This window comes from Lentinula edodes, assembly GCF_021015755.1.
Source record: "Lentinula edodes strain Le(Bin) 0899 ss11 chromosome Unknown C8R40scaffold_52, whole genome shotgun sequence".
NCBI classification, from domain to species: domain Eukaryota; kingdom Fungi; phylum Basidiomycota; class Agaricomycetes; order Agaricales; family Omphalotaceae; genus Lentinula; species Lentinula edodes.
The window spans coordinates 173,747-185,763 of NW_025764358.1; the positions used below are offsets into that span (position 1 = coordinate 173,747).

General features: G+C 45.3%; 4 protein-coding genes and 1 non-coding gene across 5 annotated transcripts; 3 read left to right on the top strand and 2 right to left on the bottom strand.

Moving 5' to 3' along the window:
• Positions 1–149: 149 nt before the first annotated feature.
• C8R40DRAFT_1176439 (glycoside hydrolase family 55 protein) lies at positions 150–3,913 on the top strand (the record flags this gene model as incomplete). The annotated part of the gene is made up of 24 exons (XM_046232511.1): positions 150–457; positions 516–569; positions 629–661; positions 723–838; positions 888–927; positions 981–1,001; positions 1,047–1,085; positions 1,141–1,275; positions 1,325–1,390; positions 1,445–1,509; positions 1,566–1,603; positions 1,651–1,695; positions 1,747–2,148; positions 2,205–2,243; positions 2,303–2,531; positions 2,588–2,672; positions 2,723–2,733; positions 2,784–2,899; positions 2,989–3,037; positions 3,091–3,189; positions 3,300–3,376; positions 3,434–3,441; positions 3,494–3,621; positions 3,684–3,913. The coding sequence occupies 24 exons, from the start codon at positions 150–152 to the stop codon at positions 3,911–3,913; spliced, it is 2,433 nt and encodes an 810-aa protein (XP_046080825.1).
• Positions 3,914–4,002: 89 nt separating this feature from the next.
• Positions 4,003–4,075, top strand: C8R40DRAFT_t261. The gene has a single exon. It is a non-coding gene; the product is annotated as a tRNA-Val (tRNA).
• C8R40DRAFT_1129556 (Acetamidase/Formamidase) lies at positions 4,054–7,037 on the top strand. The gene is made up of 26 exons (XM_046229135.1): positions 4,054–4,343; positions 4,394–4,407; positions 4,471–4,489; positions 4,540–4,559; positions 4,612–4,651; positions 4,713–4,734; positions 4,792–4,824; positions 4,881–4,991; positions 5,039–5,073; positions 5,126–5,162; positions 5,215–5,262; positions 5,314–5,594; positions 5,652–5,668; positions 5,728–5,806; positions 5,862–5,867; positions 5,922–5,948; positions 5,998–6,075; positions 6,128–6,160; positions 6,221–6,251; positions 6,304–6,334; positions 6,393–6,444; positions 6,506–6,515; positions 6,570–6,584; positions 6,634–6,683; positions 6,737–6,790; positions 6,852–7,037. The coding sequence occupies exons 1-26, from the start codon at positions 4,299–4,301 to the stop codon at positions 6,927–6,929; spliced, it is 1,266 nt and encodes a 421-aa protein (XP_046080826.1). The 5' UTR covers positions 4,054–4,298; the 3' UTR covers positions 6,930–7,037.
• On the bottom strand, positions 7,038–8,934 carry C8R40DRAFT_1129563 (kinase-like domain-containing protein). Its single transcript, XM_046229136.1, has 6 exons — positions 8,646–8,934; positions 8,581–8,594; positions 8,398–8,514; positions 8,235–8,348; positions 7,278–8,181; positions 7,038–7,226 (listed from the first exon to the last, which is right to left on the bottom strand). The coding sequence occupies exons 1-6, from the start codon at positions 8,866–8,868 to the stop codon at positions 7,177–7,179; spliced, it is 1,422 nt and encodes a 473-aa protein (XP_046080827.1). The 5' UTR covers positions 8,869–8,934; the 3' UTR covers positions 7,038–7,176.
• Positions 8,935–9,682: 748 nt separating this feature from the next.
• On the bottom strand, positions 9,683–11,790 carry C8R40DRAFT_1058865 (uncharacterized protein; the record flags this gene model as incomplete). Its single annotated transcript, XM_046225222.1, has 10 exons — positions 9,683–10,036; positions 10,094–10,152; positions 10,205–10,263; positions 10,316–10,680; positions 10,733–10,793; positions 10,843–11,169; positions 11,222–11,276; positions 11,370–11,462; positions 11,525–11,548; positions 11,604–11,790. 10 exons carry the CDS (start codon positions 11,788–11,790, stop codon positions 9,683–9,685), a joined length of 1,584 nt encoding a protein of 527 aa, XP_046080828.1.
• Positions 11,791–12,017: the final 227 nt, after the last annotated feature.

Consider the following 12,017-nt stretch of genomic DNA (forward strand, 5'->3'; position numbering starts at 1 on the left):
ATCAGTGCGCTAAATATAAGGGAGAATAGGTGGGCGATGTCAATGAAAGGCTAGTGCTCGGGTTTTTATCGCTTTCAGATCTGAAATCTGAGATAAGCCCGCCTCCACGGAGTCTATCTTATCGCGGAACAAGAAGGGTCACGTTCACTATGGACGTTGACCATTTTCAAGTTTCAACGAACGATAATCCAAGTCAAATTGAACAATCAAACTCTCGCCCTCATCTAATCAATCAAATATCGATGCTGGCCGACCCTGTGTCCAATGTCAGTCAGAGTACCCAGATGGATTTTCTAGGTCCTGGGACAGCTCCATCAGGCGCTCCCTACTGGCGTGAACTCATAAAACACCAGGGAACATCGCCATTCAACCTAAATACCACCTACGCCGTATACCGCAGCGTCAAGGACTATGGGGCCAAGGGTGACGGTGTCACTGATGATAGTGCAGCATTCAAGTATGTGGAAGCTCTATTCCATACTAAATATATCTTTGAATTGTTCTAAATTTCCTAGTCTCGCTATTTCTGATGGTGGACGCTGTGGTGGTGGAACTTGTCAGTCGTCCACGTACGTCGCGGTCTGTTTTTTCCTCGAACGCTTTCATTTAGACTCATGATGCTGTGTAGAACAACTGGAGCCGTTGTGTATGTTCCCAGAGGGTGAGCAACAAGTCATGATAGCTTTTCGTCATATGTACAATCCAATCCTCTCCCTTCTCAGCGTTTACCTTTTGAAAAAGGCTATCACGCCATACTACATGACACAGTTGCTTGGAGATGCTAGGGACCCTCCAACTTTGTTGGCTGATGAATCTTTCCGTGACATGGCGGTGATAGGTAAGCATGAGCTCAATCGAGCTAACTAGTCCTTCTTACTCGACTCTAGATGCGGATCCATACATCCCTGGTGGAGGAGGCGCCCAATGGTAAGTATAAGTAGTGTCTCTACCTTGTTCGTGAAAGCTAAAACAAACATCAGGTTTACTAACCAAAATAACTTGTGAGCACGAAATCATCGTATTAAAATGAAACTAAAGCTGTCTAGTTACCGGACAGTGAAAAATTTCATCATCGATGTTCGCAGGTAAGCCTGACCTTCAAGCCTATTATAACCTCGACAATCACTTATTCACGATCAGGATACCTGCGTCATTGTCTCAAGGAACTGGAATTCACTGGCAAGTGGCTCAGGCCACCAGTTTGCAGAACATCAAATTTTACATGTCCGAAGATCTTGATACGGCACATCAAGGCATTTGGATGGAGAATGGAAGGTAGAGCACTTCTTACGTGTCTGTTTATCACGCCTCAACAACGAACCAGTGGAGGTTTTATGTCTGACCTCACGTTTTACGGTGGCAAATTCGGTATGTGGGTTGGGAATCAACAGTACGCTCTACATAGTTTTTCGATGATCGTTTCTGATCTTGATGACTCAAATAGGTTCACTGTCCAGAACGTTACTATGAACAACTGCAAAACTGCAGTCTTCGGAATTTGGAACTGGGGTGAGTTAAAGTTCCCTATGGCTTGAAGATGCTGCTGAAATTTATATCTCTCTGAGGCTGGACATTCCAAGGGATAACCATAAATAACTGCGGGGTAAGGTTTGAAAAGCTGTAGGATGCCGACTGGCTCATATGGCATAGGTCGGATTCGATCTCCTCACTGGGGGGACAACGTCTGCCACACAAGTCGGTCTTCTCACATGTGGAAATCCAACAGTGCTAATCCATTTCATCCAGAGTGTTGCTTCTGAAACGATAATTGATGCAGTAGTCAATAACACACCCTACTTTGTTCGTTCATCAAACACTAACAACAAGCATCTCAGTGGTTCGCTTGTATTAATCAATGCGCAGCTCAATAATGTGTCGGTCGCTGTCAGCGCAATCAACCAGACCAAACCTCTCCTCGCGGGTACTTCTGGTTCAATGAATATTGCAGCTTGGGGACAAGGAAACGTCTATAAGGGTTCTAGTCCAAGCTTCGAATACATGCAAGGCAACATTGAGATTCCTCGAATCTCCGAGTCTTTACTTGACGGCGATGGCAGAATTTTCAGCAAAGGCCGTCCTCAGTATGAAGACTACTCTTTGGATCAAATCGTCAGTGCAAAGGATAACGGAGCCAAAGGAGATGGGAAGGTCAGTTGTTTTTCCGATCATCATCCCCTTAGAATTACTCAAGATGAAAAACCTAGACGGATGATACAAAAGCACTGCAAACTCTACTAAATGAGGTACGTGTCAAGTTTTTCGGAAGACAACGTCCTTATGCATATTCATTTCGTCGTACTAGTCTGCTAACAGGAAGATCATTTTCCTCGACGCAGGCGTCTATTTGATCACTACAACACTGTTAATACCTGCCGGAACTCGCCTGACTGGAGAAGTTTGGTCCACAATTTCTGCAACAGGATCGTATTTCGCAAACCAGGAAAACCCACAGGTCGTTGTTCGGGTTGGAGAAGAGGGATCTCAAGGAGTAGTGGAAATCACGGACATCCTTTTCTCTACCAAAGGAGCAGGTCAGCACATATTGGTATATATTCAGTCTTTGCTTCCTCTCAAATTCATCTGGAAGCTCCCGGCGCGATCTTGGTTGAGTGGAACGTTAGAGACCCCGAAGGTACACCCGCTGGTGCTGGCATGTGGGATACTCATTTCCGGTGTGTGCCTCTCTGTTATCATCGGGCCTTGGCTGACCTGATATTCCTAGGATCGGGGGAGGTATGCTACTGCTACCATACAATTTATACTAGGGACTGATTTTCCCTGAGCTGCTGGAACTGAATTGGGGCCGAAGGAATGTCCCCCTAAGAAGGGCAATGCCAAAGCCTGTACTTCGGTCTTTTTATCCCTTCACATCACTGAAAAGGCCACTGCGTACTTGGAGGTAGGCACATTAGCTTGATTCCATATCACCATTGATGCATTTCACCGTTTATACAGTCCACGTGAGTAGGACATCTTTGAAGTTCTCAGAGTTCAAAACGCACCTTCCTTTTAGCTGGATATGGGTTGCAGGTGAGGAGTGAGGAAAGCAACTTGTTGCACACTTATCAATGTCTGACGTCCTATCGATAGATCATACGTTAGATGAGGACGGTGTCTCGCAGTTGGAAATATACGCTGGACGGGGTGTTCTTTCCCAGTCATTGGGACCTGTATGGATGCTTGGGACCTGTATGTGCTTTTTTTCAAAACGATCCACTCCGAGATCTGAACAATGCTTAGCATGTTAGTAAAAGACAAACATAATATCAGATAACTCAAACCCAAATTTCTCAATTTAGCGGAGCACCATGTCATTTATCAGTATCGTTTGGTCAACGCGAAGAACCATTACCTTGGTCTGGTACAAACAGAGAGCGTAAGTTATGACTTCTATCTGGATCTCATCTCAATACTCTCAATTCCTTCTGTCTAGCCATACCAGTAAGTCGATGTTACAATCTTCTTTTTTCTCTTTTCTGAGGCATTCATTAAGCCAACCTAAACCGGCCGCACCGTACCCTTTCTCTCTTAGCGAGGCTTTTGCAGATCCAAAATTCCCAGATGATCTCAAATCTGCTTGGTCTATCAGCGTAGCCAGATCCAAAAATATAGTTGTTCTTGGTGGGTGCTCTATATCATGCATGGTTTGACCAACAGGTTGGACCCTTATCTGTCTTATGCAGGCGCCGGATTTTACAGCTTCTTCAATAACTACGTGAACAGCTGCAGCCATGACAAGGTAGCCTGCCAGTCTCAAATTACTGACATCGATAGCGAATCAAGCATTCAGCTAATCTCGGTTTCGACTGTTGGTGTTCAGTATCCCATTTCTGTCAACCAAAAAGGTGTTGCGCTCCGGAAAGACAACATCAATGGATTCGCCGAAACTGTTACCGCTTGGACTTCTTCTTGAACCTAGTAGGCGTGTATGTACTATGTAGCACCTAGTACCGTAAAAGAGTGTAAGATGTCAAAGATCCACCTAAACTTGAATAATCATCGGGTTCAGTGGTCTAGCGGTTATGATTTGTGTCTCACACACACAAGGTCCCCGGTTCGACCCCGGGCTGAACCATTTTATATGTTTTGGAGCGTCGTCACCTGTTCTTCCTATTACCTACCATCACCTTCTTTTTGCAGTAATAAATTACAGTCCTTATCTAGTATGAACTATCATGTCTAATGAACGTGTGGTCACTCGACATCGCTGGGAACCTCGGGAGTCCTTATCATGTCATGGTATAAAAAGCCTTTCACTCAGTCATTTTACGAGAACTTGTAGGTATTCCTCACACTGAATGGCGACGCAAGCAAACTCTGTGCCACATCCTACTCTCGTGGAGGTGTGTAGTTCAAAATACTCTTCGGTATCGATTCTTACAGTCTTCGTCAGGTGGATCCGTTTATGTAAGTTGTAGTGGTCCGTGTCCCACGCGCATAGAACTTTGAAGCACGTCCCTCGAAATTCAGACCAGCCGATCAACAGAAAGTATGTACTCGAACTATGATATGAGCTGGGGTATTGATGCTACATTGAAGGGCCTCCATAATCGCTGGCAGTGCGCTCGCTTTCAACCTCGATTGTTATATGGACTGACTATAATTTCCCAGTCCTGATATCCCAGCATATGCAACCGTCAAACCAGGACAAGCAAGTTCTTCCAGACCTAGAATATTTTGAGTGAAGAACACTGAATTGACACTTGATACAGGTGTTCAAAATCCAATGCGTTGGTCAGTCTGACTTATTTGATACAAATCAATTTCTCGATTTATTCTCGATGTATATAGATTGGACTGGAGCTCAGATCGGTAACAACGACTGTAAGCACCTATACATAGATGAAAGCAGACACATTCACTCTACATATTTCCTACAGACAGCGATGATATCAGGAGTATCGATCTGACGAAAATCCACAATCTTTCCGGCCCAATTGCTATTGAGGGAGCAGAACCTGGAGATTGCTTGGTGGTTGACATACTGGATGGTAAACAACCTGTGCTTCATCCAGAATCGATAGCTCATTCTGAACAGTGACTCCCTTTGAGAAGATGCCGTGGGGATATACGGTCTGTCGCTCTTCCAGCAATAATGTGATCTAGACACTCACAAATAGAACAGGGGATATTCGAGCTTGAAAACGGCGGTGGTCTTTTTGGTAATTGTCTTCCATTCCTTTTTATATGGATCAATTTCTGAGTTCCTTGTAGCTAAGGAATTTAACAGCAAAGCCGCCAAGGCCATCTGGGATTTCAAAGGTGAGGATAGAGACGCCTCAGTTCCTGTACATTGACTACATCCTCAAACAGGAATCTATGCCACATCTAGGCATATTCCAGGAGTTCGCTTTGCTGGAGTTTCTCACCCTGGTCTTATTGGGACCGCCCCGTCAGCAGAGCTTCTTGCAACTTGGAATGAACGTGAGAGAGGCCTTATCGCTCAAGACCCTCACGCAGTACCAGCTTTGGCGTTTGCTCCGGAATTCAAAGGTGCCTATATCGGCCAGGATCTCGATCCAGAACTTTTGGAGAAGATCAAGACTGAAGGTGCGAGGACTATTCCTGGTAGAGAACACGGCGGAAATTGTGATGTGAGCATATTGAATAGTTCTTGAATGTAAAGCTCACTTAAAGTACTAAATTGATAGATCAAGAACCTTTCGAGGTCCCGTCCCGCTATTGGTTGAAGACAGCTGTTCTAACCTGAAATCAATATATTTACAGAGGCTCACGATGTTACTTCCCAGTGTTCATTCCAGGTGCAAATCTATCCGTTGGGGACCTACACTTTTCCCAAGGAGATGTGAGTGTATTTCATCCTTCACATAGCCTTGGTATCTAATGACTTGATAATCAAGGGCGAGGTATTGCAAGCACCGCCCCTTTCATGTGAAGAGTATTAATCCCCCATATTGTAGATCTCGTTCTGCGGTGCCATCGAGATGGTGATGCGAATGCATTTTGTTTGACAATGAAGGCTGACAAGGCATTCAGGCAGGAATCATCACGTTCAGTACTAGTATCATCAAAGGAGGCGTGGAGAAATTCGCGTTGAAACAGCCCATATTCCTGGTCAGCTCGACAAGATAGTACAATATATAGTAATACTCACGGTTCTCAATAGCCATCGCCCGTTGACCCTATGTACTCGGCTAAGGTGTGCTCAACGTCGTCATTGTGGTGCATATGTGTACTTACATCCTATTGGGAATGTTAGCTGATTTTCGAAGGGATAAGCGTTGATTATCGTACGTTGTCTCCTGCTCTTTGTGATGAGTTTTGCTGAGTAGACGCTCATAGATGGCGATGGAAAGCAATACAACATGGACGCGTGAGCTTTCACGAGGTTGAATCCCGGTTACACCTGGCTCTAATATATTGGTTCGCAGTACGGTGGCCTACAAACAGGCAGCCTTAAATGCGATTGCTTATTTGATGAAGGTTTGTTGGGCTCACTAGGAAGTCCATCCATCCACTAATCCTAAGATTGGTACCTTATAAGATCGGCTATAGTGAGTCTTCTGTAAAATCATTAAGGATCTCATCCTAATTTCCTATCCACCAAGCTCGTGAACAAGCCTGTGAGCGGTTTTTTTCTTAGTGGAGACCTAGCAGTTTATTTTCCCACAGATCTCTTACTCTCCGCTGCCCCAGTTGAGAGTCACGTAGGAGCCATTGTCGTATGTTGGTATTTATCAACACCCCCGCCTTCATCCTGATGGCACTATATCAGGACTCTCCCAATGCTTGCGTCACATTGGCTTTGCCTCTAGGAATATTTGAGCACGTAAGTGTCGAGAATGACAGTATATCTATATCGAGCTCAAACTCACGAAATGTGACTATAGGATATACTCCCGAAGGAAGAAGGACTCGAGAAAATTGATTTTGGGCAGTGTGCAATCCGGAGCGATGGAGTTATTTGAATTGTTGTGGGTAACTGACCCACAAATTTCTTAAGGTTGGCAATATTCTTCTGCTCAATGAAGGTGACATGATGACAGGTGCACAATATTGAAGAACATGCAAGTGCATCCTGCTCAACCATCATGTCGAATCGAACTGTTCCTTTGCATGATACAATACCTACAAGTAGCTCTATAGTTATGCAAAGTGCGCGAACCTGTGATAGCCCATGATGAGGTAGAATAGGGTAGAATGATATCGACATCATTAACCACCAAAACGACGAGCCATTGCTTTTGAGGCTTCATTTGCATGTCCTGTTGCAAAAATCAAGACCCAGGAAACATATGCATGAAAATGACCCTTACCCAAACCAAGTTCTAACATGGGACGGAACATGTCAACCTCGTCCTGGGGGCGACTTGCTAAAAAATTCTGTAGCAATGTACTGAAGAGAGGCACAGGAATACAAGTGGGCGGCAATGAAACAAGTTGATACAGGTTGAATAAGCTGCGCAATACCGGAATGGTGTTCTCATTCCAGAGAGATGGATCAAGATTTTTCTTCCTGGTTTCATCACGAGTCTCTACCATTCGACAATAGATTTCTTGCTCCTTAGGATCATTGCTGTAGTCGGACTCGTTGAGAAAGCTACTATAGAAGTTACCAACCCAAAACGGAACTACGCGGCTCCCCTCCCAGTCAATGACTGCAACTACTTTTGTGGGGTCCTCGTAATCCACCATGACATTACCAATATTCAAATCTTCATGTAACAAGACAAATGGGTAATGCGGTGGATCAAATGGACTAAGATCCAAATGGTCCAGGTTGGCCTCCAACATATTGTACCAGGTTATAAAGTGTGTATGATCAGAGCGAGCCTCCATATCAATATCCTCAATTTTTGGACTATTAGCCTTGTTCATATACGTGAAGAAGGCGCGACGGTTTTCCAACCAGTCTGATTGTTGTAGAGTGGCTTTATGTGTAGATATCAAAGAGCGGAGATACTCGATTGAGGATTTCCAAGGACCGGGATAGAATCCAGGAAGAGTCGACAATTTCTGTAATGGTGTGACTGGCCCGACACGGAATTCATTTTTGACTTCGTCGTATTCGAGGCTTCCGATGGAATCAAAGTTGGAAAATCGCGATAGCTGACATTCAAAATCTGCAACTTGCTCGATTGCGCAGATAGCTTGTTCGCCATTCATGCAAGAAGGATTGAACTTGCTAGGCCATATGTCAGAAATCATGCGTCCAATGATCTGTACGCAATGATTGAAGTACATCTATCGGTAAGAATACGACAAAGACTTACACGTTTCTGCAGACTGTACGGCGCACCGACGTCGTTGTCGAAGTCGTTTTCTAGGAAGATGATCTCGGGGACTGGAATCGTCGTATTTGCCTGTATGTATCTAATTGTCGCGAACTGGTCGTATATAAGCTGTTCATCTTCACAGAATTCAACGCAAACTTACTTCACTTCGGATGCGGCGTACTATTTCGGCTCGCGGCTTGTCTGAATCTTGTAAGGCGCGGCTACCATTGATGCGCGCAACGATGTCAGTTCCGTCTTCGAAGATAATTGCAAAGACCTGGTCAAGATTCCAGACAATGATTTACCTCGATGTAAGCAACAGCAAAATGAGACTCAATCATGCCTGGTTGAAGCCACCTAGGCGAGGAATTATCAGTCTTCAAAAGGTTCCATGTTTGTTGATAATACCTTGACCGATAAGACACACTTCCTTCGCCTTTTTCTGCATCACCATAGACGCGACATTTTGTAACGCGTGTAAGTCGCGCGAAGCAAGGACCTTCTCTGATGCCTCACTTCTACTTACGCTGGCTTGAGTGCGCTTTTCTTCGTTGTGTACAAGGTCCTGAATTTCGGGAGGGGTTTGCGGCGGGCATCCTAAGAAGGGATGTGCGGACATTGCGATATCCATCCCACGTCGACTGAGTCCTGGGTCCAAGCTCTCTGTCGCAGTATCCCAATTATCTGGCAAGAAGAGTCAAATAGTAATTATAACTACTTTTTAAATTCAATTGAAGATGAGAAAATCTCACATAAGCAAGAAATGGCTATACGTCACGTCCTGTCACGTCGCATTAAAATCTGAACATATAATCCTCACACTGGAAAAGGGCCTCGTTCCGAGGCACTCACCTTCCTTTCTCAAAGCTATCTTATCCAGGCCTGGAAGAGTCACTAAGTACATGATGATCATATATTTCTCAACTAAAAAGTCTCCAAAGTATTTCTCAGACTCGGATCTTACTGGGTCTACTTTACATAGTACTATTCTCAATCCTAGTATAATTCAAATCTTCTCATTGAATCTGATACAGTATTTGGGTTGCTGAAAAACCAAAAGGTTGAACTTGTAGTTTGGAAGTATGGTCAAACAGCGCAGGTATAGTGCGCGCTCATCGTCTCCAGCTTCTTTTTGTGAACCCGCCCCTCCTTCCTTGTTTCGTTCCAGTGTCCTACCCACTTACTAGGACACTCCACGCTCAGCCTCTTCTGAATTAGGGACCGCTTACCAGTCCCGCGGGGCTATACCTCAGGCAAGCCCTTAGTTATTGAGATCGAGCATACATCTGTTGTACTTACTGCTCTGAGCTAGACTAAGCAAATACTGATCTTATTTCTTGAACACCATGTACAATCTTCGTCGGGACTTGTAGGGAATAATTTAGTGTTGGTAGTTATACAAATTGAGATCCAGAGTTACATACTCAGCCACATTGTAAATGTGGTCAGAAGTTACCAACGTCCCCAGAGACTTTGAAGTCACATCCAGTCTTCGCCCTGAGATCATCAATCGTGGTACCCTCAGCAATATCAACAAGAGTAAGACCACCGTTTTGCCTGTCGACATTGAACACCGCCAATTCGGTAATGATAGTACTGACTGTCCGTGCGCCAGTGAGCGGCAGTGCGCATTTCTCTAAAATCTTGTGCGAGCCGTCTTTTGCGCAGTGCTCCATGACGACGATGACCTTAGTCTTGTCTGGGTTGGAAACGAGGTCCATGGCCCCGCCAATACCTTTGACCATCTTACCGGGAATCATAAAGTTCGCGATGTCACCAGCCGATGAGACTTCCATGGCCTAAAAGCGGATGGTTGACATGAGATTGGAAACGAAAGATAATGGATAGGATCGTACACCAAGGATAGCGACGTCAATGTGCCCTCCGCGAATCATAGCAAAAGATTCGCTCGAGTCTGTAACATATAGTGGGAACTTGAACACTGTTATCTTTCAAGTACAACATACCGAAACAGGAAGCACCAGGAAGAAGAGTGATTGTTTCCTTGCCAGCATTAATTAAGTCACTGTCGGATTATTCAGAGTGTACACCACAACCATCGAGCGAGCGACACCTACGCATCCAGTTGCTCCTTTGTGGGATAAGGCCCCATTCCAAGTATGCCATTCTCACTTTGAAGCCAGACCTTGACGTCCTTGGGAAGATGCTCTGGAACCAAAGTAGGCATGCCGATTCCAAGGTTGACATAGAAACCATTACGAAGTTCCTTTGCAGCACGTTTAGCGATACGGTTACGCAAAGCTTGAGCGGCGGCTTTCTCTGGTGATAGCTTTGAAGTCGAAATTTCCTCCTGTCCCGCTTTAGAAAGAGTGACGATTTCAATATGTTTAGGAACGGTTGCTTTGACAATACGGTCAACGTATACCGAAGGCAGATGAATAGCGTTTGGGGAGATGGAACCGACAGGGACTATTTCCTCAGCCTGACGAACGGAGCTGAGCAAGATAGAGCACAATTTTGCAGCACATGCGCACCTCGACAATGGTCAGCTTGGCGTTCTTAGCCATTGGCGTGCTGAAATTCTGAGATCCGTATCTGGAAGTGGTTGAAAATGAGTTCCGCAAGCTATCATTATGCAACTCACCGGAAAACACAGTTACCAATCTCATCAACCTTCCATGCATGAACAAATGCAACGTCTCCGGCGATGGAGGGTTCCAAGACGAACTTTTTACCGTTGATCACTTTGGTCTCTTTCTTGATACCAGGAATGGCAATACCGGCACTGACACCGCCAGGATTGTATCGAATGGGGATAGTACCTTCCTCTACGGCAGTAGAGGCTCCAGTAGGAGTGAAGAATGCGGGTATACCCGCAGCATGAGCGCGAATTCGCTCCGCGAGAGTACCTTGAGGAACTAGTTCAAGAGAAATCTTTCCTTGCAGGTAAAGAGCTTCAAACTTTTTGTTCCTAAACAGGTAATGAGCAACTCAATCGAGTGCGTTTGCTATCAAACACGGACCCTCCAGGATAGGACGCGATTATCTTCTCGAGTTGCTCCGTGTTGAGTAGCTTGCCTGCAGATACGCGTTAGCACGACAGCCATTGGTGTATCAGGATATATTCGATTGAATGGGACTTCTTTTCCCATGAACTAGCATAAAACTCACCTAACCCTGAGTCTCCAGCACCTGCGTTATTTGAGACACCCACGAGATTAGTAACTTCATTCTTTCTCTTGGCCAGGGCCCCCAGTAGGGTGTCTAGATCACAAAGAATCGATTTATTACGGGACGAGTACATTGAAGACCTGAGAATTAGTTACCAGGAATACCCGCAAGTCCGAATCCTAGATGACCCGATATCAGTAGCGTGGGCGAGTCAATCCAAATGCTTTTACTGACCTGCACATAGCAGAACGTCGCCCGATTTTACATCCTTGACTGCCTCATCCGCCGAGTCCCAAAGTTTAGGCACTTGAGGAGGGGTGCCAACGGTGGAAATGAAGCGCGCACGAGAGACTGAAGCAATGCGGATAGCGACGGTGCAGTTAACCAACCGCGCAGAGGCGGTCACTCTGGGCAGGAACATTATGGTTCGTAATGAAGAACATTTGTTTTCCGCGTTCCCTTCATAAATACCGGCTGGCAGGAAGGACCGGCGAAAAGGCACGTTTTGGGCGTGGCTCCGCTAAGCTTATTTCGGCTTGAGGAGCGGCGGGCCGCCTTTTGGAGTCACGTTATCCCCATTCCAGGAATTCACTCATATTCCCAGCTTTGACCGATCCAACTTTGACGATGGTAATATATATCAAATGT